This window comes from Lichenostomus cassidix, chromosome 4 (genome assembly GCF_008360975.1).
Source record: "Lichenostomus cassidix isolate B80296 chromosome 4, HeHo_3.0, whole genome shotgun sequence".
NCBI classification, from domain to species: Eukaryota; Metazoa; Chordata; class Aves; order Passeriformes; family Meliphagidae; genus Lichenostomus; species Lichenostomus cassidix.
Window position 1 is genome coordinate 25,292,267 of NC_139484.1, and position 27,848 is coordinate 25,320,114.

General features: G+C 40.2%; 2 protein-coding genes across 2 annotated transcripts in view; one reads left to right on the forward strand and one right to left on the reverse strand.

Annotated features, from left to right (window-relative positions):
- Positions 1-17,696, forward strand: part of MCUB (mitochondrial calcium uniporter dominant negative subunit beta) — a 45,456-nt gene extending 27,760 nt beyond the window's left edge. Inside the window, exons 2-8 of the mRNA XM_085058381.1 lie at positions 9,746-9,821; positions 10,089-10,259; positions 13,696-13,800; positions 14,004-14,164; positions 14,846-15,049; positions 16,441-16,557; positions 17,494-17,696. Of these exons, the coding sequence (XP_084914507.1) occupies positions 9,746-9,821; positions 10,089-10,259; positions 13,696-13,800; positions 14,004-14,164; positions 14,846-15,049; positions 16,441-16,557; positions 17,494-17,571 (912 nt within the window). The 3' untranslated portion in view covers positions 17,572-17,696. The remainder of the gene's footprint in view (positions 1-9,745; positions 9,822-10,088; positions 10,260-13,695; positions 13,801-14,003; positions 14,165-14,845; positions 15,050-16,440; positions 16,558-17,493) is intronic.
- Positions 17,697-18,073: 377 nt separating this feature from the next.
- CASP6 (caspase 6) lies at positions 18,074-27,778 on the reverse strand. Its single transcript, XM_085058380.1, has 8 exons — positions 27,617-27,778; positions 26,049-26,090; positions 25,252-25,294; positions 23,372-23,518; positions 22,880-22,956; positions 22,252-22,427; positions 20,034-20,190; positions 18,074-19,505 (listed from the first exon to the last, which is right to left on the reverse strand). Exons 1-8 carry the CDS (start codon positions 27,645-27,647, stop codon positions 19,267-19,269), a joined length of 912 nt encoding a protein of 303 aa, XP_084914506.1. The 5' UTR covers positions 27,648-27,778; the 3' UTR covers positions 18,074-19,266.
- Between the last annotated feature and the right edge of the window lie 70 nt (positions 27,779-27,848).

Below are 27,848 nucleotides of genomic sequence, written 5' to 3' on the forward strand. Positions count from 1 at the left end.
ACTTGGAAATTCAGAAGTGCTAGTTAGTGAGATAGATAACACGGAGCTGCCTTGCTAATGAGTTCAAAAAGGTAAAAGTGAAGACACTTTAGATTTCTTCAGAGCAAGGAGTTCTTGCAGCTGCTGCTTCAACCTATACTATACATCTTCCTTCAGATCAAAGCTGATAAAAGGGAGAAACAGATCCATAATTTTTAAGGACTAAATGTAATTTTGAATTCTATTTTATATGTTTTTTTTTCAATTTGCAATTAATAACTTCCGATAGTAGCTTTCTAGCTGGCTTAGTTGGTGTATCAAAAATGTAGGTTGTTCCTCCATGTTTTAGGGATTAATTTCTTTGGTGTTTTCAAGAAAAGTTGGATGGCTTCCCCCAACTTTCTTTTTCCTTCACAAACTTCATAAATATACTGCTTTACAAAACAAGACAAATTTGATATTCTATGATACTTAATATTAAAATATAGTGGCAGAATATTCTCCTAGTAGGAAATCTCTTTGCATGTACACATTTATGTAACAGAGGGAAGGAGTAACTTCAATTTTCCAGTGATCCCATGTCAAAATTCCAAGATTAAGAACTAAGCAGTTTTCAGGTCCTTTGAATGCAAATATATTCTACTGCCTGCTCTGAGTATTAAAGCATTAATGAAGAGTATATCAAAACCCACAATTCTAAGTTATTTGAATGTGGTCTTCACATAGAATTCCTGTGCGAGTTTGAGTCCATGTTGGGAGTGAGGTGAAGATAAATAGAGTGACCACAGTCCATCCATTTTCTAGGATAGTGCTGTGGCTTGTTCTGGAGTACAATATATAAACATGATAACCTGACATAGAGTATTCTGTGGGATTTATTTATCTTATATTAAAGTTTTCTTCTAGTAATACTTTCCCTGAACAAGATGCTTCCACTCAATTAGGAGCAAGTCTAGGGACAAAATTGGGCTTTACCTTTGTTAACTAACAACCTGAGAGGGTGTATTGGAGGTAGCTTAGAGAAAACTTGCCACCATAAGAGACTTCTGCCAGTGCTGCTGACTAGAGATTCTGCTCTCTGCAGGAGTCTGATTCATAGATGGTTCCTTCGTTTAAAGGCACCCCAAAAGTAGAGCTGGGTAAGAGGTTCTGCCTTATAGTCACTGCGTTATAGCAATCTCCTTGCGTTGGAAGATAAGGTGACTAGATCCAGTATATATACTGATGTTACTAGAGGCTTGAGGAGAAAAAGAGCTACAGGTTTTGGCTACTGTCTGCTTGTTCTGCATGGCAACAAATTCTTGTTTGCTTTAGCATTAAACTCCTAAAAACACATGGTAAACCTTGCCTGTAGGAGATCCAGATTCTTGCCCTGTCTATTGCATCAGTCTTTCACATACATGTCCTGAGTGAATTAATAGAGGAAGAGGAAATACAACAGTTCTTAATTGGCTGGAGTTCAAAGGCTTTGGGGCAAGAAGTGAGCAGCTAACATGCAGTTTTGCTAACTTACCCCTGGGAGGCACAGCAGGCACATCAGAACACAGGTTCTGGTCCATCCGGGGCACACAGAGCCTTTCATCTTCTTTTACTGGTTGTCATTGTTTTCCCTGTGATAATAAGCTTGAGAAAAAACCACTAGAAATCTCTACAGGAAAACTTCATTTTTTGTTTGCTTTGCCTGCTCTGTAGAAAGGGGTAAATGTGTGGGCTTGTTTTACTTGTACAGAGTAAAAATGAAAGGCAGAGTAATGGCTCAGTGTACCACAGCCAGTACTGGTTGTTGATTTCAAAATGTCATTGCTGCCTGTATGCTTTGTGCTTTTACTCCTGCAGGAAGAAGGTAAAAATCTGTCTATGATGTGTTTGGTGTTGCAAATGACTTCACTGAGTTGCTGGTTCAGCTAAGTTGTGTTTTTAAAACACTGATGCCAGCAGCTGAAACAGGAAGTGGATAGTATCACCAAAGCCACAGCCATTTGATGGTTTTAGATTAAAATAGCTTCTTGAACAGAGTGAGAGAACATAGATTTCCAAAAGAAAAATAAAAAATAAAGCAAAAATGTTTTATTTTTGATATCTGCCAACATTTTTGTGTTTCTCTTTGGGAATGGCAATGTTGAGACCTCTGTCCACAAGTATTTGGGAGTGATAGCTCATTAAATGCAAGTCATGAAGTTCCAGGACCATACATGCTCAATGGGACCTTTGCTGATCTGTTTGGGCTAGCAAGGCCTCAGCACTCTTGGCAGCATGTTTGTGTTTCATGCCAGGGTGGTTGGATTTTCTAGGTACCTCTGCTGTGGATACTCTTCTGTCAGGAATTCTCTTGACTCTACTTCTCTTGACAGAGCTCTCTTTCAAGAAAACAAATAGATGGTTTTAAACTTGCCTGCTATATGAGTTTTTGTGGTTTTAAAAATATTTCTGTAGATCTCTGATAAGGACTTTGAATGAAATTATCTTCTCCAGCAAAGTGTTGGTCTTGCTGTGACAATCTTGCTAAACGCAGTTTGTTGTAACTGCTCTGCAAAGTGTGCATGGAGATTGCAAGCTCTTGAAACTGGTGCTTTTGTAGTTCCCTCTTTGATCTTATTCCTTAGAAATGTTTACTTCCTTTGCTTCTGTCTGATTTTTTAAATTGTTATTTTTCTGCTGTCAGGCACTATTAAATGACAGCTCTGTGGTTTCTGACAACACTTGTTGAAGTTTCTACGAAATTGTGATTTTATGTTTGCAGTTGGTTGCTCACTAGGATGTTCTCATAGTGTCTGCCCTATTAAAAAAATATTACTCATCAGAAACTATCAAAAGGGAAGGTATTAGCCTTCTCTGTTTACTACAGTCCCTGTGCCTTTATCTTCTTCAATTACTTTCTAACAAGAATAAAAAGTGTGTTCTGTGCTCCCTGCAAGTAATTTGAGCATCCACAGGAGCGTAGCAGCGTATAAACTAAGTTCCATTTTAGAATTACTTTATAACTATCTAAGGGATACAGATCATTATATCTACATCCTAATGCCAGCTGCTAACAGAGAAAGGCGTTTGATTTGATCTAGTCTGTCAGTTGTTCTGTTCCTACCTTTTTTTTTTTTTGTAAGCAATCAGAAGAAATATGTGTTTTCCTTTTGGAAAGGTATGTGTTTACAGCTGCCTGCAAAACATACGGGTTCGTAAGTGTTTGGGCTAGTCTAACTGCAGACCTCTAAAGAAAAAGGGAAAGGAAATATGATGGTGTTTCTAAAAAGATCGATTTATGATATGCTATTTTAGAATAATTTCTGGAATTGTGGCAGGAGAAAAAGGAGAAACCTCTCTAATAGTGCAGCAACAGATAGCCCCAGTGTAATTTAGAGCAAATCTAGGTGTGACTAAGCCAGACATGGACAGTTACTGTCCTCTGTTGTCTTAGATTTGATCCCTGTCATTTTCCTGTCCCTCCAAACAATGACTAACTGTCTGCATTGCCAAGCAGAGTTCTGCCTTTGGGGTGATGGTGTTTGGGTAGGAGAAATTGCTAGCTGTGGGAAGTGCTCTTCAAGAGAGCAAAGTTTCACTACCATTACATAGAATAGTGCAGTTAAGTTTTCAGAGAGTGGAAGAAAAGGAGTGGTGCAATTGAACAGGCAGATGCTGTCAGCTGGTGTTCATCCTTCTCATCTCCTCAGCACCTCTGATGTTTCTTCTTTGCGCTGAGGAGTCACTGTTACTGAAATCATACTTTTGGATAGAGGAAGGCAAGGTTTAATTTCAGCCTGCTTTAAATGTCAGTGTTTTCAGCATCTATTTTTATGGATTGTAGAACTAATATGGATCCAAATCCTGGTGCTTCCCTAGAGCTCTGCATCCAGAGGTGCGTGGTGGAGAGTCAGATAACCCCAGTGAGATACAATTCAAGAAGAGGGACCTTTTCCCCTGTAACAAGTCCATGACTTGCAGGGGCTGCACAATGGGTTCTCTCCCCTACGTGCACTTGCCTGGTGGAGTGGGATGTGCATGTGGGGAGGGAGAGTTTGGGCAGGGAGTGCATGAGAGCACAAAGGAATAGTGAGGGAGCAGAAGGCAGCAGGGGGATCCACACCTGCCCAGCGGGAGGTTAGGTGGAAGGACTCTGGCAAAATCCCTCTGCAGTGGTGGATTTGACCTGCTGGACCTTCGTAAAAGTGGTTCTTGGTGGCCACAATGCACTTCTTATCATAGCTGTCATTTTGGTCAGTGGTAATGTTTGGCTGATTCAATCTAGTGCTAGGTGTTCTTGGAATCTGAGCAGGGGCAGGAAATGAAAGATCAGCAGGGATGATAAAGGCACAAAGAACAACAGGCACGTGAAACCAAAATTTTGATTGTGCTTGGGCTCTTTCATTGGGTTTTAACAGTGCTGTAGGGCAAGTGAGTTTTGAGGAAAAGCCATATGAATCCTGTATTGCTCTTGCTTCTTCAAGGTCACTGGAATATACATACTCGTGTTGAAACTACTGCCTTGCTGGAAGAGAACCTGCTGGTTATTTTTTCTAAAGATTATTCGTACTGAAGAAGGGGTTAAAAATATTTCTGATTTTGAATTAGCTGCATTGAAAGGATTGAAATAAAAATGTTGCAGTGCAGTTGCTACAGTGCCTTGTGGAACAGCTGGGAGAAAGTATTCACAGCATGGCCCGTTTGAGACAGGAAAGCTTTCTCTCAGGAAAATTAAAAAAAAATCTGTCTTCCTTTTTGTTTTTTCGTCCTAGGAAAAAGACTATATGTCTTGAGTACTTCCAGGTGTCAGAAGTATCTTCCCTGGCTGAAACTGGTGTATTGGTATAGGGGTTTTATGGCAGAATGAGTCATGTGTCTCTTGCAGGGCTTTTGTTTGTTTAATTTAGGTTGGGCTTCCAGAACTTTGAGCAATTGCTAAATCTGAGCAATGTGCTCTGAAGCTGCTGTTTGCATTGAGACTGTTGTTGTGTGATCATCAAAATCAGTTCTGGGACCAGTGAAAAAACAATGACAATCCATTCAATGTAAGCAAAGACAAATAAAAAGTTAATAAGAGAGATGTTTCTGTAGCTCAAATGGGCACTTGTGAGATGACTGTAGGCAGTTGTTAGGGCTCCTTATGTTTTACTTTCCTGATCATGTCAGATTGCTTACAAAATCAGCCCAGAAATTTAACAGCAGGTATCTCCAAAATGGCCCTAGTGACTCATTTTAAAAAGGGAAATACCTTATGTGTACTTCTTGTAAACTTGATCTAAACAGTGATTCATTTTTGGTTAGCTTGGTTGTGCATGATCTGCAAACTCAGTAGACTGTGGCAGCACCTGCTTTTTTCCTTCTTTCCCTTGGTTTTAAAAAATTCTTAAATGTTTGTAGATTATTCTGAAATTGCAGATTGCTAGTCCATAATTAATTAATCTTGGTTTGTTTCCCTTGGAGAATCAGACTGGAGCTGACGTCATTCATATGCAGAGAACTTCTGAGTGTGTTTATTAGGAATAGAAAAACATGTAAGTCAATATGGAAAATATACAGAGCTATTTATGGAACATGTCTTCACTGAACAGTGGCAAACACGTACCTGACTTCATTTTTCTCTTGCCTTCTCTTTCTCTTAAAGCAGGCAGCAGCCAGGGAGGTGACTTGTCCTGCCCTCTGCCTCACAGACTGGGAGAGATCAGCACGTGAGGAGAGCGATGGGCACTGGGGATGTTGGCTTATCTAGTGACACTGGGAAAAAGAGGCCCCAAAATTCATTCTTAGGTGTTGCAACTACTAGTGTACCCCATGAATTGTCTCTCTCCTGTTCCTTTCCCTGAGTCCCCTTTGGTAGCTGTGTGGAGGGAGCTGTAACAGATGTTGGACGAGGACTCCAGCAGATAACTGAGCTCTCCTCTTCTGCCTGTAACACTATATTACTGTTGAAAAGCACACTGCAAGATATGTTTTAATTAGAATGTGTTTTGCTGCAGTGTAATTAAGGGTAAAAAGCTTGTGCTTTGTGGAGTAGGGCATTTCATTATTGTGCTTTTCTATACCAGATTCTCATCATAGCCATAGAGAAAAGGAAATGAGAATATGGGAGACCATTCACATAACAGTCTGCATAATAATTTTTCTGAAGGCTAGTTGTGAGTTTGACTTGAGACAGTCTCAAAAGGTTCTCACACTGAAGGAATAAAGTACTTAACTTTGTAGTATTGCATGTCCCTTCAAGGAGAGGGCAGACAGAGCTGAGCTGACTCTTTTGTTGGTTGCTTTCTCTAATAAATGCAAATTACTGGGGTCTTGAATGTTGAAGGAGCATTACAGTATTTTTGCTGTTGAAATAACAAACAAGAACTACCATGTCTTCCCAGATTTATATAAGCAAAGACAAAACAATTAAAAAAATACGATAGCTGGCTAGCTGCATTTTTATTTGTTACAATATTTTGATGTAGTAGGTCAAAATTAAGTAAACAATAATTCAGTGTTCTGAGGAAGTGTCCTAATATCTGTTTGGAGAATTCCATTTTCAAGATCACTTTTTCATGTGAAAAATACTTTTTCTTTGCTCTCTCTCTCTCTTCCCACCCACATTACAAATTTTCTACAGAACAGAAGTTACGGTTCCCGATGAGGCTTCTATTTGCATATGAAGTGCTAAGGAAGATCAGAGGTTTTCATGTCACCTCATACACTGGTAATGATACCAACTTCTTAGACATAACTGGTAACAAGTAAATTTAAGCCTAAGTTTGCAGAACAATCACTCAACATCATAAGAGGTTGCTTATTTGGAACAATTAATGGAGCTAACTCCAGAAACTGCAGTGTAGGTAGGTTCAGTCATTTGTCACTCTCAAAAGTGAAAAATACAGTATTTCTATTCCAGTCTCTCCCACTCATCATGTCTGGCTGCCTAGTTTTCCAGCTCAGTTATGCTGCTACACTGATCCCTAAAGCTTGGCTGCAAACCACCAGATTGTTGAAATTTCCACTCTTGACTTTAAACAGTGGCAACTTCTCTGCTGTTAGAGACCGGAGGCATCCTTAATGGAGGAAGTACTTTAAACTGCTTATATATTTTCTGTTTTATACTAACTAGTATTTTTAACAGAATAAATTGGATTATTTTTATCAGAATTAACACTCTTCTGCCTTAAATTCTCACGAGTTTTTACTCCCAGGAGAGTCCATGTCTTGAACCAAGTCATGAGACGTGGTCAACTGCTGCTTCCAGGTATTTTGCATTAGGAAGCAGGTATAGCTGAGGGAGAAGGGGTGTTTCACAGCTAAATGCTGTTCATGAACCTTTGACTCCTGAACATAATTGTGGTTGTATTAGAGGGCTGAAAGTGGACATTTAAATCTGGAAACACAGGGAGAAAGTTAACCCAGCCCTTCAGGCCTTCCAATTCATCAATCTATAACTAATATGGAAAGAGTTAATTAATTGGAAATTAGTTGAACTCAATGGCTCTATGGTTTTTGTTTTTCTTATTCTTTGCAGGTGATCTTAATGGGTAGTTGCATTGAAAGACAATCTAAAATAACTTTCTAGAAAGCTCCAGTATATAGAGATTCTTCCAGTGGATCATGAATGGTAATGCCAAAATCTAAAGAATAATAGAATGAACTACCTTAAAGATCTTATTTCAGTACATGTATTTTAATTTAATAAGTATTTTAAATTAATATATTAAATATATCTATATTTTAATTTGTATTAATTGTTGAATGCATTGTTTCTTCTACAAGTAAAGTAGATAATTAATTTCTTTCGTTGTGAATTTGTGCAACCTCCAAGTACAGGCAGGGTGCAGTTCATTGCCTGGGGCATGTTGGATGATCAGTATCTCAGTATTGATTGTGAAGTTACACATTAAGTGTCTGTAAAAAAATTAGTTCCTTATTATCCCTTGTATATCTTCCTGAAGAAACAACAGCTGCTGCTGTGTTCAAAGCTGTGGAGTTTTCCTGTGCTGATCCTGTCGTCTCCATGCTCCGGGCTGTGTTGCTCAATGTTTTGTTGCTCAATGTTTTGCTGCTGCAGGTGACCCCTGTAAATGGGCTGAGAGCTGGTGAGCTGGGCTGTGTCCTGCCCTCCTCTGTTTCTTCTCTGCTGAAGAAACAGACAAGTTACCGGGTGGATTGTAGCTGTGGGTGGCCTTGGCATTCCTGTGCTCCTACAGTCTACCTTTTTTTGAACAATACTCTTGTGTTTAAGGTATTCTGCTGTTTAGTCTAGGCTTCTGACTCTCTTTCATACCTTAAGATTACAATGCACAAATTTCTCAGTGTTGAAAACTCCCAAAATTACTTTCTTTAAATCCTGAAAACTGCTTGTTCCAGGTAAAAAGTTAGGGCAATGTCAGCATCTTTGAAACACGCAGATTCATTTATAGATGATATTTTTATTTAGCCTAATAGCATATTGCTATCCAAACAGCCAAGATTGTGTTTCTTTAAAAACAAATAAATCATGTGAACGTGGTGAGCAGTGTTTGGCGTACTGAATGGCCAGGGCCTCTTGCTTTAGTAGCTTTGTTTTCCTGCCTTGTCAAAGAGTATTATCTTGCAGACTCTGAAGTGTTTTGGCCTTCAGAAAGATGAGCTATAAAGCTCACCAGAGGGAGAATCGATCCTTATAATCTCTCTCCACATTGTTTTCCACCTTCCCCAGCTATCATATTTCAAATCCCAGACCTTGGTCCAGCCTGTGTGTGGTTTTTTTTTTAAACCGGGTTAGTCAGGGAAGGTGATTTCCCCTTTTTTACCTGTTACACTTAGTTTACAACAGTAATGTCAGCTGTGTGGAATTTCTGCAATAAAGTTGTCCCTCTCTTTGTACAGGGGGATTAGCTGTAGCAGCAAAGAACGTTGCACCTTCCACGGTGTGGCTGGACAGCTTTAAGTAATGGGTCTAATAAGAGCAGTTCCTCGTCTGAGTTTCAATGTGACTTTGTTGTAGTGTACTGGTGGTTCTCACCTGTGTCTCTGGAAGCTTTTGGAGTGTAACCATGCAGGTTCAAAAACCTGCTGTCATCCCTGTCCCAGGGCAGAGAGGATACTAACTGCATCTGGCTGTGCTCCCTTCAGTGTGGTACCAGAGGATGGTGGTGCTGGTAGTTGCAGCAGCATCTCTCAGCATGGAGTTGAAACAGCCATTCGTATTTAAAACATGAAAGATCTTCAGTACGTGGGCAAGCTGTGTTGTTATTGTTGTCTTTTAGCAGCAAAGATGTCAGCAGCTTGCTTGTGGTACATGGTATATAATTATGAAGCAACATATAGTGACCTCAGTCCCTTATTATTTTAGTAGTGATTGTTGTTCACAGTTCAGCAGTGAAAGTCTTCACTGAAGCCATGCCCTCCGTTGGAAGTTACACTGTGGAGTTCTGCCCTCAGGCACCGGGAGGGAGAGGTTTTGCAAGCAGCTGTTTTGGGGGGAAGGAGAAGTTTTATTGCAAGAGTTGCATGAAGCACTGCAGAAATATTGTAATTTTTTTCCATTTGTTTTCTTCCCTTTCCGTTTTTTCCTTGAGGTAATTAAATCACAAAAGACAAAAAGTTTTTCTGTGGGCAATACGGTAATAACCTTTAGCAACAATTGTGCTTTTTTATAAGGATGGTTTCACCTTTTACGTAGAATTGCCAGGCGAGGGGTTTGTCTTCAGGCAGCCAGCTCTGATGGCAGATCACACGGAAGCAGATCACCGTGACAGGCTGCCTGCTGCCTTTAACCAGGTAAATCTTGCATCCCAACCATTCTAAGGCAAGCTCCCTTGTGTCCGTGCTGCAGGTGGGGCTCTGGAGGCACATCGGAGCTTGGAGGGGCCGGGAAGGAGCGCCTTACAGCACGCTGGTGCCATCTGACGGTAAGCTTTCACTGCAAGTTTTCCCCCTTCCCAGCAGTGTCAACGAGCTTTTTATTTATTTCATGAGAGTCAGGTGAGATGACATTAGTTGCATGGTTTTATATGTATCTTCCAGAAATAGAAGTACTATATTAATTTTTGAAAATCTAGACTTGTTTTGTGTAATTTTCCTTATTTATCCTGTGTTTTTAAAAGAGCTTTAAATTAAGCTACAGCCTCCAATGTAACTTTTTCACTTAGTTCTTTTTTTTTTTTTTTACCCCCTAGAAGTAACTATTAATTACAGACATGGTCTTCCTGTGATAACTCTTATGCTGCCCACAAGAAGTGAACGCTGTCAGTTCACTGTTAAGCCAGTGGTGACCACTGTAGGAGCATTCCTGCAGGATGTGCAAAAAGAAGATAAAGGAATTGAGAGAGCAGAAATCTTTGCAACAGGTATTTTAAATTTCTGTTTACTCGAAATAAATACATTCCTTTTCAAATGGACTGTACTTCTCTCTTCTGAAGCTTAAGTTCAGTCCTCTGTCAGGTTTAGCACTGTTGCTGCTGAAATAGCTGTTGAATTCTTCTTGGGTTTATTGGTGTTTCAAAGTTAATAACTGAGTCCTCTTGAACAGGCTGATTAAAAATGCAGAATTGGATTTATTACTGTAGCTCTCCTTTTATTCCAGTAGTGTCCTCTATTACCTTTTTCAGTTAGCTTCTCTTTGTAATGCTGTCTTTAAATAAGTTACCTTTTTCAGTTAGCTTCTCTTTGTAATGCTGTCTTTAGGTGTTGGTTTTTTTTGGTCTTGTCATTTCCTTGGTGTCTCTTTCTTTCCTTGTCCTCCATGATCATTCTTAAAAGACAACCTGTCGGGCTACTGAATGTGATGCCTGACAATTGTTCTGTGTTACCGAGAGTAAGAAGAATCCATTTGCCTTGCTACAAACTTGAACTTGTGTGAAAAACTCAAGAGCTAAGCAACCATGTAATGTGTGCAATAGTAAAGGACAGCTTTTAGAGACTTTGAGGAGTTTTCATTTATCAGCTGGAGTATAATGTTTCAGGGCCCTTGGGTTGAAAGGAAACTGATTGTTACGGTCAAAGGGTAACTGATATTTTAGCACTGGTGTGGACTTTCCTCCTTGTAACATCCTGTTTATCCTATTGTGCCAAGTCTTCAGATAATTTTCTCAAGCTTTGCTCACTATTTTATTCTGTTTTGTCTCTTTGATTTGCCTGTTGATAAAAGCTAACATCAAGTTAATCTTAGTCTCCATTTTATTTCCAAGACAATTTGGTTTGTATTTTGGCAGTGCTTTGCTTTTCCACAGCAATGCTAAAAAGTCTTGCAACACGTGTTCTGGTACTAGAGAAGGATTCAATATTAAAAGTAGAATTGGGATGTAGCTTTCTTTGTCTGAATCTGGTAGAGTAGGTACTTCAGTTTGGCTAACTAAAAACATCAATTTTCTCCCCTTTCCCACTCGTGTCCTAAAAATGAAAGAAAAGTAAGGATGACTACATACCTGTGGAAAGATTTATTTAACATCAGGTAACACATCAGCTGAAAAAAGGATGGGGTCAAGGAAAGCTGGTCCAAAGTTTCATAGCTGGGTGCATTCATAACATTCTTTTCTTTCTGGTTGATACTACAGAGGGCTGCAGGGGCTTTTAAAGGAACTGAAAATAAATTGATGTTCCCAGAAGGTCAGGAAGCCACAGAGAAGCTGCTTTAGTTTCCTTTGTGGGCACATTTAGTAAACCAGGAAAACACCCTGTAGAGCAATTTATTTATATCTTCTGGAGCAATAGAGATGTGATCTGTGTAGATCCCAGTGTGTGCATGAGCTCCAGGAGCTTCTTGTACATGGGAACTTAGGTGTTGGTTTTATTTGGTCTTGTTTTGCTTTGTTTTGACAGTGTGTGCTAGGGAGCAGAAGTATAAAGTTCTCTTGAAGAAGACAATTTCCTCAAAGACTCTTATCTGCAGAAGCCACTGTAGGAAATGGGTGTTGTGAGCAGCTGACTTTTCCCTCAACACAGAAGTTTCTCCCTACAGAGGATTTCTTAGTGGGGTGAGGCAGATCATGTGCTGGCAGCAGTTAATCTTTGGGTACAGCTGTTGTGCAGAGACATCCAGGACAGGAGTTTTTGGGATTCACTGCCAAACTGCATTCCTCCCTGGTATGTCAGCAAAAGCTAACTGCTCCTTTTGCTGCAGTGCAAATGTGGGTCACTTGTGAAGCATAAGATAATTTCTGAACAAAACCTACAAGTCTGGCATTTTTGGCATGGACAGGCAGCAGATTCCAAAGTGGAGAGGAATTTGGGTCATTTTCACATTATCTTATCTGTTTAAACACACACCCCATCCCCTCTGATTTGGGAATACTTTGATTAAAACAGTGACTTTCAAAATAGTTCTCTGCTCTGTATTTGTCAAGTGCCAGGCAAATGTAATGTTATAGAACAGGTGAGATGTTTAATTTATTAGGAAAATGATACTGTAAAGAGAAACTATTGGTCAAGTACTGAGAGTTGAATTTAAATATGAATTATTAAAGAAAGAAGTATGAAGCCTTGATTTAGTGTAGACACTTCTGTTTCATTAAACCATTAAATGAAACCTAACCTTAACTGAAATTATCAGTGCTGTGTATGACGACTTGCTTTCATTTTCTGCAGATTTGATTTTGGTCCTGCAAAACTTTTGTAGATGAAAAAGTGACACTTTATCCACATTGGAACACTTGTGTTTAAGTGCAGGATTGAAACTAGCCTTTGTTAGTTTGCCTGTGGGGAATTTTTTAGAATAAAATACCTCCCTTTCCTCCACATTTTTCATCTTTTCAGTTAATAAAAGGTTGCACAAGTTAATAAATCAGTGGTGTATTCAGAACATCAAGAACAAAGAGCCTGTCTGACACCCTTTTTTAAAAGCGTTTTTTGTTTAAATGTCTCTGCATAAATGTCACCTTAATAATGTACATGCAAATGAGCCTTGATGTTTTATTACACTGTAAAAGAAAAAAGAAATGAGTGGATGGGCACATTAAAATTTTGGATTGAAAGTGATAGGCTTCTGGGTTTGCTTTGCTACCCACACAGAGTGGGCAGGTGAGCCAGCTGGGGCGTTTGCTTGCAGAGTTCAGCACTCTCAGCCTCAGCAGATGGGGCCACAGGACAGGGTTCTGGTGAACAAATAATTGCAGATGTGGAGTTGTCTTTGGTGCCTTTCTATAATGGGTGTGTGAGGACAAATGGTGGAACTGGGGCAGTAAGACTGTGACAAATATTTACATACAAAAATGGTACTTCGGTGTGTGTTTGTTATTCATCTTGGGAGTAAAGCTGCCTAGCCCTTGGCAGGAGCAGGGAAGATGCCCTTTGTATATAAAGGAAATGAGAGTCAGCTCAAACAGGTACCACAGGGCAGCTGCTCTGTGGCTTTTCAAACCCCCATGCCACAGTGATATGTCCAGCAGCAGTGGTGAGTGGCTCTGGGGGCTCTTGGGCCATCTGAACCCCAGTGTGCTCCTGGCAGCCACTGTTACGTGCTCTTGCTAATGAGCCCAGAGCTCCTTTTTTGGTAGGAGCTGTAAAATTGCATGTAAAATTCATGGGGTACCATTCATGTAAATTTATGCATTTAAAAGAAAAAAAGTAGAACAGGGTTCTTCAGATCATCAAAGTTCAACTCCATTCCCTACAGAGGACAGCTTCAAAAATCACACTAGGTGTTCCTCCTGACTGTTCAGTATTAGCTAGCAGTTCTAAAAGTAGAGTTCCCTTCCAAACATTATTAATAAAATAACCCAGCATTTTCTGCTAATGTTTAAGATTCTTTATGGTAAGTGATCTGGAACTGAAATCTTTCTTCTGCAGATGGTACCAAGGTCTCTGATGCAACCTTGATGGAGATCTTACTGATGAATGACTTCAAACTTGTTATTAACACCACAACATACAGTGTGTCACCTCCTGTAAAAGGTAAGAGCAATCCTTAGTAACTGATTATCTCACTTCATTTAGGCTTGGGAAGTCTCAGAAAACTGGAAGCTGTCTGGAGAAAAGTATTTCTCTTTGGTTTTGTTTTACCACTGGATGGTCCTGCTTTTTGTCTTGGAGGTGGGGAGAGAAAGAAGAAGGGTGTGTTCTTGAAATGGTTTATATGACAAATATTTTCTTTTCAGATAAGCTGAGTAGCGAGCATGCTACTGAAATGGAAGATATCAAATCCTTGGTTCACAGACTGTTTGTGGCCCTACATTTAGAAGATCACCAGATCAGGAAAGAGAGAGAATTGCTACAGAAACTGGACCATCTGAAAGGAGAGCTGCTGCCACTGGAACAGGTTGGAAAGTGAGGGTCGTTTTGGGTTTTTTTCAACTCAAAAGCATTTACTTGCATCAAGAGTAAGTCCTGTGACAGAAGAAAATCAACATGAATAGCTAGGGTGTGTCTGTTTCGTTTGTTATGTAAATGGAGGTCAACTTAAATAGAATTCAAATTATATTAAATTCTTTTCCTTCGTGTTACTTATGGGGTAGAAGCCACAACACCTAGAGAAAGCTGTCCTGAGCAAGCCTCAGCATGGCTAGTATTGAGATTGAAAGGCTATTTAGTCACCTGTTGCTCTATTAGTTCTGAATACCCATTACAGTAAAACAAACTACAGTGGGGTTGACATCATCTGTGGCTTAGGCTAGTGGACAACAGGAATCCTGCTTTATGAGGGCCAGCCTCAGTGTTACCCAGAACTGCCTTGAATGGTAAATGGAAATAGAACAGACTTAAATCCCTAGTGGTGGGAAGGGGAGATTAAAAGTGATATTTCTTGGTGCACAATGGCAAAAAGATCTGGTTGCCTTTAGATTTCAGTTCTTTTATCCACAGCAGAGTAAGTCAGTAAGAGGTGTTGGTAAGAGATCTTGAGAAAGGATCTAGCCCAGCAGGAGAAAATACAGTTGAGGAGCTGCTCATTAGAGGAGCACTGATGTTTGTTTGAGCAGGTTTCTGCATTTCTTTTCCTTAGATGAAAGCCAGAATCATGCACAGTGCAGATGCAAAGACCTCCAGGCTTTTATGGGTTGGCTTAGCTCTGATGTCAGTTCAGGGGGGAGCACTGGCCTGGCTCACGTGGTGGGTCTACTCGTGGGACATCATGGAGCCAGTCACGTACTTCATCACCTACGGGAGCGCCATGGCTTTCTATGCCTACTTCGTTCTTACTAAGCAGGTGAGTCCTTGCCTTCTAAATGTCTGCAGTGTTGAAATGGAGGGAAACTGACTTGTGAATCACAGTGTTTGTGCTCTGATGAAAACAGAATTCAGTAGGTAGCCTTGCCATCAGACAGGGACTTGTTTGTTCCCAAATGTGGCTGGATACAAACATTGCATCATGCAAAATCAAGCAGGTGCTGTTGCCCATGAGCTGCAGACCAGCTACTGAGCATAACTACTGTCTGTAGCATTTCATAACCTAGGGAATGAAAAGTGAGGAAAGAAGTCTCTCCTTTAAAAATGTTTGTAGATCACTTTGCATACTAAATGGCACCTTGCTCACTGCAGTAATAGGAGAGCAACTGCTAGTGCTGTGCCAGTTTGTGAATGAATGCTGCCTTAACAAAGCAAATCGACCAACTGTAGCTTTTATTTGCTGGAGTTTATGTATATACAGTGCAGGGCACCAAACTCTTTGGAACTCTGGCAGTTGTATTACTGAAATATACCTTATATGGTGCCTGAAGAAATGTTACTGCTTCGCTCTTCATAATCTGACTGCTTTTCCATGACTAAGAATGAATGGAGGTAAATCTAGGACAGCTGAAATGGAGCAGGAAGCAGGCATTGTGTAGGAAAGTTTGCTCAGATCTTAACTTAGCTTCTCAATACAGACTTGTTCTGAAATCCTGTAAGACTTCGAGAAATGTTTCTTTTTCCTGTTTTAGCTCTGTACTTTACTCTCAAAGTGGACATCTTGATGTTGAACTTCCTGTGATGCAAAACTTTTTTTGTTGTGGAGATATATGGAAGAGTAACCAGCACATTCTTCCATTATACCAATGGATCTTGTGACCATTATACCAATATAGACCTTGAGAGACATCAGATTCCTTCAGTGAAAAGCGGAGACATGTCTGTTTTTATGAAGAGCTGGGTCTGAATGTGACTTTTACCCCTTCTCACTGGTTTTTAAGAAGGGCTAAGGCATTCCTGCTTTTTGTGCGTACGTAGAGATTACTACTTGGCTTTTATTGAACAGCTGCTTGGTGCCACTGCTTGAGACTTTCAAATAAGTCCTCAGGAAATAGTATCTGAATTCTCTCTGACTGCTTGGAAGTAGACTCCCTTGTCTGAGGTGGCTCCAGTCATGAAGATCAAGCTATGTCTTTACTATAACTGAAAATTCCTTCAGACATGGTAGACATTACTCCTACCATGTGTTTAAAAACCCTTATGACCTGTATAATTTCAATACAAAGGGCATAACTTCATACGTAGCCTCTTTACAAAACATGCATGTGTGTTGAACTAGGTAAGTCTTCCTGAAACAGGCTGAGTTTCTAATGTGCTGACCTCTACTCGGTTTCCTTGCTAACCACAAATCTGTCCTCCTTCCTTCCCCAGGACTACATTTACCCTCTCGCTAAAGACAGGCAGTTCCTCCACTACTTCTACCGCAAATCCAAAAACCAGCATTTTAATGTGGAACGATACAACAAGCTCAAAGACGACTTGGCAGAGGTATTTAAATGCAGTCTTTCAATAAATGAGGCAGCTTCTGGCTTAAGACTTTTTCAATAAACTCTCAGCTAACAGAAAATTAATCTCAAGGCTTGCTATCAAAACACTGTATTTCAGTGTTCAGATAGCCATACAATGTTTGCCTTTGACATCTAAACTACTTCAGCAGGTCATCAGACTGAGAAAGGGAAGAGAAAGGGAGACCTTCATGAATTTAATTTAAAACAAATAAGTGAGTTTATCAGCACATTTGTTGAATACTCTAATTAATGTTGCATTTTTGGCCATTTAATACAATAGCTGCATTTATTACGGGCACAGTATGTTTGCTGCTCTACTGTGGTAACACACACTCCTCTCTTCTTTGGAAGGAGATTGTCTTGCAGAGTTTAGCATTTGACATCATAATCTTATTTGTTAGGTAAAAGACTTAGATTTACAGAATAGGGGTGACTGGATGGAAAAGGTGGTATGCACCTAGAAGTTCGGTGGCCTTCTTAAAAAGTTGTAGCAGATCTCTCCTCAGTTATTACTCCTCCATCCTATCTTGAGAGCCCTGTGTTCAATGTCTCGTAAAGAAAATGGAAACTACCCCTAATTTTAGTTCAAAATGCATAGTTCAGGGTGTCATAAGTTCCATTTGACATAGTGTTAGATTTTGATACTTTTTCAGTGGCCTGTGGGTATGAATTTTGTAATTTCAGGAAGTACTTTGGGGTGTGGGTGAGTGGGTGGAAGGGCAGGGTTCATGCTTCTCTCTGGAGACTGAATGACCTGAGCAGGTCTGTCAATGTTCAGCATCCTCCATTTGACTGCTTTGGTTCCTTGCCTCCTGAGACCAAAGCCTTCTGAGAAGAGAAAGGCAGTGCATGTGTGGAAGTGGAGAAAACAGAGGGCTGCAGAAGGATGAACTCACTCTCTCTCTTGCATTGGCAGGCAGAAGAATCCCTAAGGCGTCTGCGTCAACCTCTGCGCCTGAGGCTTCCCATCCAGGAAATCAGTGACAAGGACTGACTTTGGCTATGTGTATATTGGAGATGCCCTTTCAATGCTGATATGAACATTTAGTTACTCTATAGCACCTAGGTATTTTTGACCACTAAAGTTTTAAAAGTTGAAATAAATAGCTATAAAAATGATTTGGTCACTTGATGGCTTGGGTTTGTTTTGTTTGGTTTTTTTTTAAACCCTATGAAGAAGCAAAGTTCTTCACAATATTTGTCAAATCTCATTAGTACAATGGAGGCATTCTTACTGTTGATAAAATGACAGAACATCTTATAAACAAAGGCAGTCTTTTTAGTACCATTTACTGTAACATAGCAGTAGCTCACAGGATAAGTAACTTAATTTGGAGTAATAAAGATTCCTCTCCCGCAATTACTGTTTCATTTTCCCTAGTCCGTTCACTGACTCTGTGTAACACCACAGGTAAAGTTTAGATCAGCATGACAATTAAGCTTTTTTAGTAAATAGTGCTGAAAAAGTAAGGTATCTCAAACACACTGTAAGATCATTTATGTTTCACTGTTGCATTTTATTGGAAGAATTTATCAAAATATTGAAACATACATGATTTATACAAAGCTTAAAAATAGTTGCAATAAGATACAACATTCATGACTCAGAACATAGTATATGGAAAGACTTAACTAAAGCAGAGCCAGTAAATTGATTATTTTATCATCAAGGAAAGTGGATTAAGACACTTTGCTCAGTTTGAGTTTTCCACTGTCTCCTAGAGGGACATACAATAACGTAAACAACCCCCCAAAAACAAAGAAAAGAAATATTTACTTCAAGTCAGTACCACTGCAATTATTGATGCTGCAGTAGTAATAGTCGTGTGGTTACCACGCCACTATCACTTTTATGTACACAGAGTACACAATGACAGAGGCTGATCCAGCACCAAGGCCTGAAGTGCAAAGGTTTGCCTATGTTATATTTTGCAGAGCTGCTAGAGATGTCCAGCAGCTTTAGCTTTAGAGATCTGTACAAGGCAAGCTCACCCAGTCACCCTAAGCAAAGCTGCACATGGTCTCATCTCATCACTGCTTGCTTTTCTCCTGAGGATGCAAAGCACCAGCAAGCTGTAATTGTACCCCAAACATAAATGATATTCAAGCAAAAGGAAACACTATTAATCAACCCTATTTAATTAATCCGATATTAATACTACAGTTGTACTCAAGAAACTAAGTTCCTTTTTAGAGCTGAGAGAAAATTTTTAAAAAAGTCTAAAAAGCTCAATAAAGACAAAAAAATTGCAATGTGGATACTGCTGTCTAGAAATTTAAAAAGATGTGCTGCAAACATATTCCCTGTAAACTGTGCTCTTGGAGCAAGACAAGTTAATCTAATGGAACATTAGAAGTGTTTTGGAAATAGTAAAATGTGCCATAGTTAGATGAAGTCAAGCAAAAGGCATTTAAGAAAATGTAATCTAGAGTATCAGTTTCAATAAAATCTGAGCACCTGCTAAGAGTTTTGCACCATTCAGCTTTTCCCAAATTCCCTGAGCTTAATTCCCTGGTGTAATTTTAGCTTTAAAATTGCTTTAAGATTTTAGAAACTGTTAGGCATACAAACTAATGTTTGATCCCAGTCATTTTGCAGACAGTCTTGTAGAGTATTAGTCTCCTCTACTAAGACAGTGTTTTTTACTTCTGCAGCAAGTAATAGTAGTGGTTATCATTGTTATATAATCTACTTAGATTTTGGATGGAAATACAATTTTTTAGTTAACATTGAGGCAAAACAAGAAATTTGTTTCTTCCCTATAGCAGCAATGTTTTTGCACCTATCCACTCTGCGATGCGATACTTTCCGGTTAACAACAGTAAGAAGTTCTGTGAACTCCAAAGAAGATCCATGCTTCCTAAGTGTCTCACACAAGTCTTGGATGTACCAGGAGCCATATACAGTGTCACGATGAGAATAGTAGCCTAGTGTAGAACAAGAACATAAAATTATATCCAAATGTAAGTAGTGATACATCTTGGAAAAATACTTACGAGAGTCACTGTTTGCTGTTTGAATTACTAATGGCTGTAAATCTAGCTTTGCCAATTACATAATTTCACTGGAAATTCTAGATGGGAAATGGGTTTGATATCACTTGTAGTCCTCAGCTAGGAGGAACATGATTCAGGGATTGGCAGCTTACAGGACTGCATCTCCTTAAGAGATGGCACTGAGGACAAGATACATGGGGGGACTGGAGAGAACAGCCATGTAGTGCAGGGAAATTCATAAGCCACCAGAATGCTTCTGTTTGACAAATCAAATGCACCTTGATAATTTGTTTTTATTTTCTTTTTCATTTTCTTTAGTTCTTTCCCAGATAAGTTGTTCCTTATCAGATATGTGAATCAGATTACCTGGAACTGTATTTTTTTGACTGCAAAATGAAGAAATGTTCAGGGTTGTTAGACTGAAGCATCAGACACTGGATGTAAAATATTAGAACTTACCTTGTGCCACAGAGTAGCACATGATAAAGTCTGCACCAGCAGGCAGAGTATAGACACCAGCTGCATCCACTTCTGTCTCATTGACAGGGGATTCTTTGCTGCTGTCTGTTGAATCGTGAGCAATGACTGCATCATCATGTTTATCACCTCGACAGGCCTGTTGGAGAGAAGTGTTATTATGCTTCCCCCTCTGCCAAGCTCACTGTTAATATTCTGACACTAACCAGAGGGACTTCTGTTCAGCTAGGTGTGCCACATTACCATAACTGCATTCAGAACAACCCATTTACTTCTCTTATCACTTAAAATACTGAGGACAAAGTGCACTGAAAGCTCCAAGATGATCTCAGGATCACCAAAACTGGAAGGGATCTCTTGAGATCATGTAGTCCAACCCCCTGAATCAAGCCATTTGTCCAGGACTACGGACAAACAGGCTACAGCAGGTTGTCCAGGGCTATGTCCCATCAGCATTCAAGGATCTTCATATGTGGAGACTGCACAATGTGTGGGTGAACTCTTCCAGTGTTTGACCAACCTCACAGTAAAAAAAAAAAGTGTTTTCTTGTGTTGAGATGGAATTTTGTGTTTTAATTTGTTCCCTGTCTCCTGTCCCCTTTGATTCCCTCCCACCACATGTTTAGAACATTGCTAAGATTCCCCTGAGCCATCTCTTCCATGCTGAACAGTCCCCATACTCCAGAGTCCCTTAATCATCTTTGTGGCTCTTTGCAGGATTCACTGCACTAAGTCTGTGTTTCTCTAGTACTGGGAAGCTCAGAACTGGACACAACACTTCAGATGCAGCCTCACCAGTGCTGCATAGAGAAAAAAAAACAGCCTGCCTTGGACCTGCTGGCAAGGCAGTGTTGAATTACAGTTCTGAAGCACAGCCATCATTACATGCTGCTACACTTCTGCTCTTAGTGCAGTCTCAAATGTGTTAGTTGAGGGAGGGTTTTTTGGGAGAAGTCAATAGCGATCCCAAGTATTGTCACTGACGCAGAAAGTACACATGGGGGAGAAAAAAGAATGGTCAGAAGATACAAAGGGGCATTACTTAAGAGTTACCACTAAAAAAAGAAAACACAGAATCTTCTTTACAGTGATAAAGTTTCATCTTGATGTTTTCTTCTGGTTTCCAAAGGTAAATGCTACGCCAGTTGTGCTGGAAAAGAACTCAGCTGATGAAGTAAGTTAATTAGCTTTTTGATGAGTATACATTATAAATGTTTCCATGTATTACTTGGAACTTCAAATTGAAATATGAAAGTATTTTTCCATCTTTGGCACCAGGTTAAAAAAAAAATTGGATGAGTCATAAGGAAAGGTGAATTAACAGTATACTGCTTCTTGCAGCAGCCCTTTGCCCTAAGGAAGCTTTCATTTCAGAAAAAAAAAAAAAAAGTAATACTTAGAATTACTTTGTATACTACAACAATTACAATCTGCTGAAGGCCAAGTTCATATATGAGTTTGCTAATTGCAATCTGGATAAAGATGGGATAAAGCCCTGCATGACCCCATGACACTGCTTTGAACAGGAGGCTGGACCAGAGACCTCCTGAGGTCCCTCCCAGTTTGCATTCTCCTGTGAACCAAGGAAAGAAACAGGAGGTTACATAAGGGCTTTATCTGACCACTTAGCACAAATAGTATTCCTGAGACAATAAAGCCTTAATTTGATTCTTCAGGTTCTACAAAGATGCCAAGTATAGATCATAGACAAAAGACCAACCAACCAACAACAACATCACTATAACCATGAAAACCCAAAAATTCTACAAAAAAAGAAAAGAAACAAAAAACTCAAAACCCAACTTTGCCGAGGATCAAGTAAAGGCACTTGCCTGGAAGGAAGCAATGAAGATACAAAGGCTTGATAACAGCTTAGCCCAGGGCTGTGAGGTGAGAGCAATAGGAACTGAGCTGAGGCTACACACAACTTTCACAAAAAACCCTGGTACTGCTTTTTCTGCCTTTAAATACACACTGACAGTCATTCTGATGTGGGCCTGTGTTTCGCTTCATAAAACTACTTATTAAATACACCTAGAATAATAACATTAGTATACATTAGGGTTTCTAAGAAAAAGAGAAGAATCCTTGTCTTAAGTGCCTTTAAGGAACCATTTCAGTTGTGGAAAGACTGACATCTGTATTGCAGGAAGACACAGGTCAGTGTTAACTCCACTGAATTCAGAAACAGACATCTTACCTGAATGATAAATATCTTTGGTTTTCCTACCAAACTCTGGCAATTGGTTCCTCTGAACATGTCTGCGATTGTCTGAATTTTGATTTTGTCATCAAATGCATAAACGTGATCATCCTCACCGTGACTCAGGAACACACACACAAAGCAGTCAGCATTACTGTGGTCATCCTCAGAGGCTGAAATAGTCAAGTGGTGTTTAAATGACTAAACAAACATATTCAGGTTTACACAACATTGTACGTTTGTATCATATCATTTAATCCCCAATCAGCCCTTTTTCAAATGAATGCTATTTTCAGATAGCAGGAACAATACTACAGGGATTTGAAGGTGCATTGATTGAACCTGGCTGAAGGGCCACTAACCATAAAAAGAAGAATGTCATTAACTTCTCCCAGCAGCACGCACTTTCTTTCAGTTTTTAGTGACTGTATTAGTTCTCTTCATAGAAGCTCCACTTTCATTGCAATAAAACAATTTGTAATCTAACCTTTAAGTCCTTTTAATGTTAAACAACTTCCTTGTGCACAAAAAATTTATTTCAAGTTAAATGAACAGAGATTGGAAGAAAAGATATCTGGGAATTCTACTGCAATAATTCAGATATAACCAATATACAGTCTCCTACCTTCACGAATTTTCTGCAGCACTTCATCTGCTTTCAGATTATCAAAACGTCTGACTTCAAACCCAAGGTCTGTTAAACTATTGTTAGAATAGATCAGTATTAGTAAAAATCTTGCTCAAATTATGTATCAATTGCTACCAACTCAGTTTCTTTCCCTGTGGGAGAATTAATATCCTTATGCATTATGAACAAAACTATTAAAGATGATTTGGAATTCAAATTGGTGTCAAGTACAGGTCTACTAAAAGTTACTTCAAAGAGTTTGTCCAGAGAAAGCTCAGGATTCACTGAAATCATCAGACTTGTGCCAGCAGTTTCTGTGCCTTGAGGCTTTTTTATTATGGCTTTCTTCACCCAAGCTGCATAGGTGCTATGTCTGCAAAATCTTCTGGTCTCTACTCAAACACAAGATTTAGGTAACTCCTTAATTTGACCACGATTTCTAAAGTTTCGGGGTTTCTAAAGTGTTAGTAGAACAACAAAGTTTCATACCTGCGTGTCAGATTGTCTCTGTCTGCCATAGTCCCACTTCTGTATGGCAGTTTTAAATGCCAAAAAAAGTGCTCATGATTGAAAATTAATGCAACTCCTCTTCTTTGATGGTTCATTTTGTATTCCACTCCAGGATCAAGTGATTGCCTGCTGCCACAGATGGAAAATATTCTTGGTAAAATAAGACTATTTCATTAGTTAAGGCACATAACAGTGCACTTAAGACATGGCTCCAATTCGACATGTAATGTGTTTAGCTAAATATGAACATAATTGGATAGTGCAAATGTACTGATTTGGAATTGTAGCTGTCTGTGATTTGCTTCAAGTTCTAAGTAAATCAAGTGCTGCATTGTATTCAATGAACTATAAACTGGTGATGAGGTGCTAAGTGTAGTGTACCTCACAAGAGGAGAACAAATGTTTATTGTTTACCCAAACAAAATGAAAGCTATGACAATGCATCTGAACATCTAAGTTTTTAGCAACTGGCCCACAGAATCTTAAAGCTGAAGGACAGAGATCTTCTTAAGGACAGAATAAATTACCTACCCAGCTTCTAAGCAGAGGACTTTAAATTATCATGGCAGCAAACACATGGAATACTCGTGACGGGGGGGTAGCATTCAGCAATTTTACTGGTTTATGAACAAAACACAATATAGGATGTGTGACAGCACACTCTGGACTTGGCTGTGGATCCACAGTCATGCCAACACTTGCCAAAAGATCGTAAGTGTTGACATGGCTGTAACTGGAAAGACAAAGCAGACAATCTTTCTGCTTTTGTAGTTATTGGGGGAGAAAACAGAAACTGAAACACTTCTGGTAACAGCACTGGCAATAGAAAAGTCCAGAGTCCCAGGTACACAGTCCAGGTAATGCTGCCCTAGGACTGGCTCTGGTCAAAGCTGTAATTTTTGCCACATTAATATTTTATTTCTTGCCATGGAATGTTCAGGTTTGGTGCAATTACTGGAGAAAGTTGCTTAGAATATTTGCCTGCAAACGTTTGAGATCAGAGTTTCATCAGCAAATGCTTTTGTTTCCCAACAAAATTACCATCATTACCTGTAGACTACCTCTGCTTCTCCACTTTGTTTTGAGAATCCCCTTAATGAAACACCTTTTTGTAACATTTATATAAGAATTCAGACAGAGAACAGGAATTCGGGATGACTGTTCAAAGTCTGGGCTTTCTATGTGTTGGCTGGATAGCCAATAAATGAAGGTGGGTGCTTTACCACATTCTTCACCATTTGAGTATCTAACACGATAAAAAGCAAAGATTATAAATTTTAGCACTGTAATTATTAACAATATTTCACCTGTACCAGTACCAGAATTTTTTCAGATTTTGACAATTTCTCTTCCTTAGGATTCAGCTAGGTGCAAGGCTAGTAGGGATTTTGGACAGTTAGGTCCCTGGATCCTGTGAATAACCATTAAAGGATGATTCCCTAAATAGTTCTTTCTCTGCTCAGCTTGATTTTCCGAATGGAGGCAAATAAACTAATCAGGCAGGTAGTTTACTGTTTTCAGGGCTTCCCTGGAATCACTATGCCATGGTCCATTTCCCCTTCTTCCAAAGGAATATATTCCTGTGCTACAATCTACCACTTAGTCTGTCCAGTGGCTCCTTAGATTGGTATGGTCTCTGCACATCGCCTAAAATAAAAAGAGAACACTCCTACTAGTCCCTTCCACATGCCTTCATGATAAGAGTGCTACAGCATCTGGTGTCGCTAAAACTAGAAACATGTTTTGTCAATGGGTGGAGCTGAATTAAATAATTCTGTCAAATTCTTAACAAAAATCAGAAAACCCTGCACTGACCTCAATCCCTTGGGACATCTCTGTCACTGCCAGCAGAACTTTACCTTATATCGAATGCATCTACTTCTGTGATGTTGTCATTTCCATCTGTTAGAGAGATCAAAAAGTGATTTAGCCACAAAATCATTCATTAAAAATAAACAAAACCAATTTGAACGTATGCATCCAGCCTTAAGGTTTAGCTGTTAATGTGAATCAAAAGCTCATTCACACATCAGGTAAGTAGGCATGCAGTTAAACAGCTTCATTAGCATTTTTCTGCACCCACAGCTTTTGGAGGCTGTGCTGGAAGTTCTCACTCTAACAGTCCGAATCTTAGGTGGTCAAGACATGCATATTTTCTATCTGTCTGTGTAACGGTACTTATAGAAACATATTCAGAGACCATGATTTTGTATAACTAACTAGCTGGCTGTACTTTTTTAAAGAGACTCTAAAGCGTTACAATTTTACATAACTTAAAAATACACTGGTGTTTCTTTTATTTCAGTAGTGCTGCTGATACAAAGCTGAGCATTCCCTTTGAGGCTGGATGCATCACACGAGCCACAGTAGATAGTGAAACAGCCACTGACAACTGAGAAAATGCAAGATTTAAACCTTTTCTTCTGCTGAACTATATAAACAGTAAGTTCCTCCAGTAATAGAATGGACATAAAAGTAACAATGTGGGAACAATAAAGAACACGCACATCCTGGAAATGTGCAGAGCTACAGATTAGCAGATGGTTAGGCCAAAATACTCGTTCCTTTCACTTACACATCTCAGTGGGCTATTAAATCACTACTACTGCTACTGGCAGAGTCTACCACCTTATGAGAACTGTATACTCCACAGTACCTGTGGTGGGTAATGCAGGTCTGCTATCCAGCTGGACATGGTCTGCAATTAAAAGAGAAGAGTCACATAAACGTGTATTTTACTTTGCATATACAGTACTACCTTTGCACATCCATTTTTCACGTTACTAATGCCTTTTGCAAAACTAACATAGTTATGTATCGACATAGGATGAAACTTCAGATAAATAAGAATAAACTTGCAGAAATCTGGATTTGGCTTTAGAAGCATTAATGTTAAAAATCACAGCACAAGAGAGCAGTGGGATGGAAGGAAGTAATGTGCCTCCAAGTGTTACTATGTACACCCAAGCTTCCCACTGGCAAATATCAACCAGGTGTTGTGTCTTACAGTTTTCCCTAGTAACACGAACCACAAAAAAAGCCATTTCACTTTGCCTGAAACATAACACATAGGTCAGGCTAATGACAGAAGTGCTAAAAAGTGAGTGTTGATAGAACATACCAACCCCGTCTGTGACTGTTGGTTACTAGAAGGCAGAAATCTTAAAGAGTCCATCTGTATCTTAAATTTATGCTTTATTTTTGCTTATGTAAATTAGATCTCTCTGATGCTTTTGCCTCAACTGAAGGGGAGGGTGGCAATCCGCTCTCCCCAAAACCAGATCATAAAATGTTACAATCATCCAACTTTAAGATGGAAAATAATTGACTGCAGATGCAGGAACAATAGAATTCCTGGGCCAATGAAAACTAGGAAAAGGTGTTTTTCCTGTTAATTAATTTAGTCCTATTTAGTCACTTCCTAGTCTTTAGCTTTTTATTGTTATTCTCATATTGCAGCTTCATTCAGGTAAACACTATCTGAATTATCATGATTTATGAAAAATTTTCTGCTTGTCTTACACAGGCACAGGCTTGTTCTAAAATACGATTGAGGGCAACGGGACTACTTGTCCTAAATTTCGTGAAGACAGGTTGTTTCAATGAAATCAAAAATCAGGTATGCACTAGCTTACACTGGAATCTCGCAGCATCTTTCCCTGGATACGTTTCAGCTTCAACAGGTCTACCACGGGACCCAAGGGCAAAGAAAACAACGGAATGGCACACAAAAGAAGTCCCTTCAAGCATAGCTGCATCTCCGGGAAGCCAACACATGTGCCTCCGCTGCCCTGACTTCTCTCTGCTGCCTTCCCGTTCCGCGCCCAGCACCTTCCCCGCTTCCCTGCCCCGCGGCCGTGCCGAGCGCTGGGGGGACTTTCCCTTGGGCTGCCGGCGCTGAACTTTTTGCTAATCCATTTCCGCCTTCGTCCTTCGCCTCGCACCTTCCCCGTTCCCCTCCTCCTCCTCTGGAAGGAAGGAAACAAACAAAGGTCCGGCTGCCCGCGATCGCCGGCAGCGCCCCGCGGGCAGCTCTCCCCGGCCACGGCGCCGCTCGGGTGCTTCGGCTGAGCAGCCCCTCTGCCCTCGGCTCCTCTGCCCTCGGCCCATGGCCCCTCGCAGACATTGCCCACGCCGCCCCTCTCGGCGCTGGCCCCGCAGGAGCCCAGCAAGCGGCGCGGCTCTCCGCGGCCCTTCCCCGCCGCCTCCCCTCCGCACACGCACCTGCCTGCGGCTGCTGCTCCGAGCCCGACATCGCCGTGGAGCAAGGCACCGGCTGCACACCGAGACCAACTAAGCCGAGCCCTGCCGAGCCGTCCCGTGCCTTGCCGCTTCCCCTCTCCGTGCCTGCCAGGGGTCGGCCCGCCTCCTCAGCCCGGGGGCGGGCGCTCGGCGCCCTTTGGTGGCGCGGTGGCCGCCTTTGCCGGGAATCGGGCGAGGACGGAGCCGGGAAAGC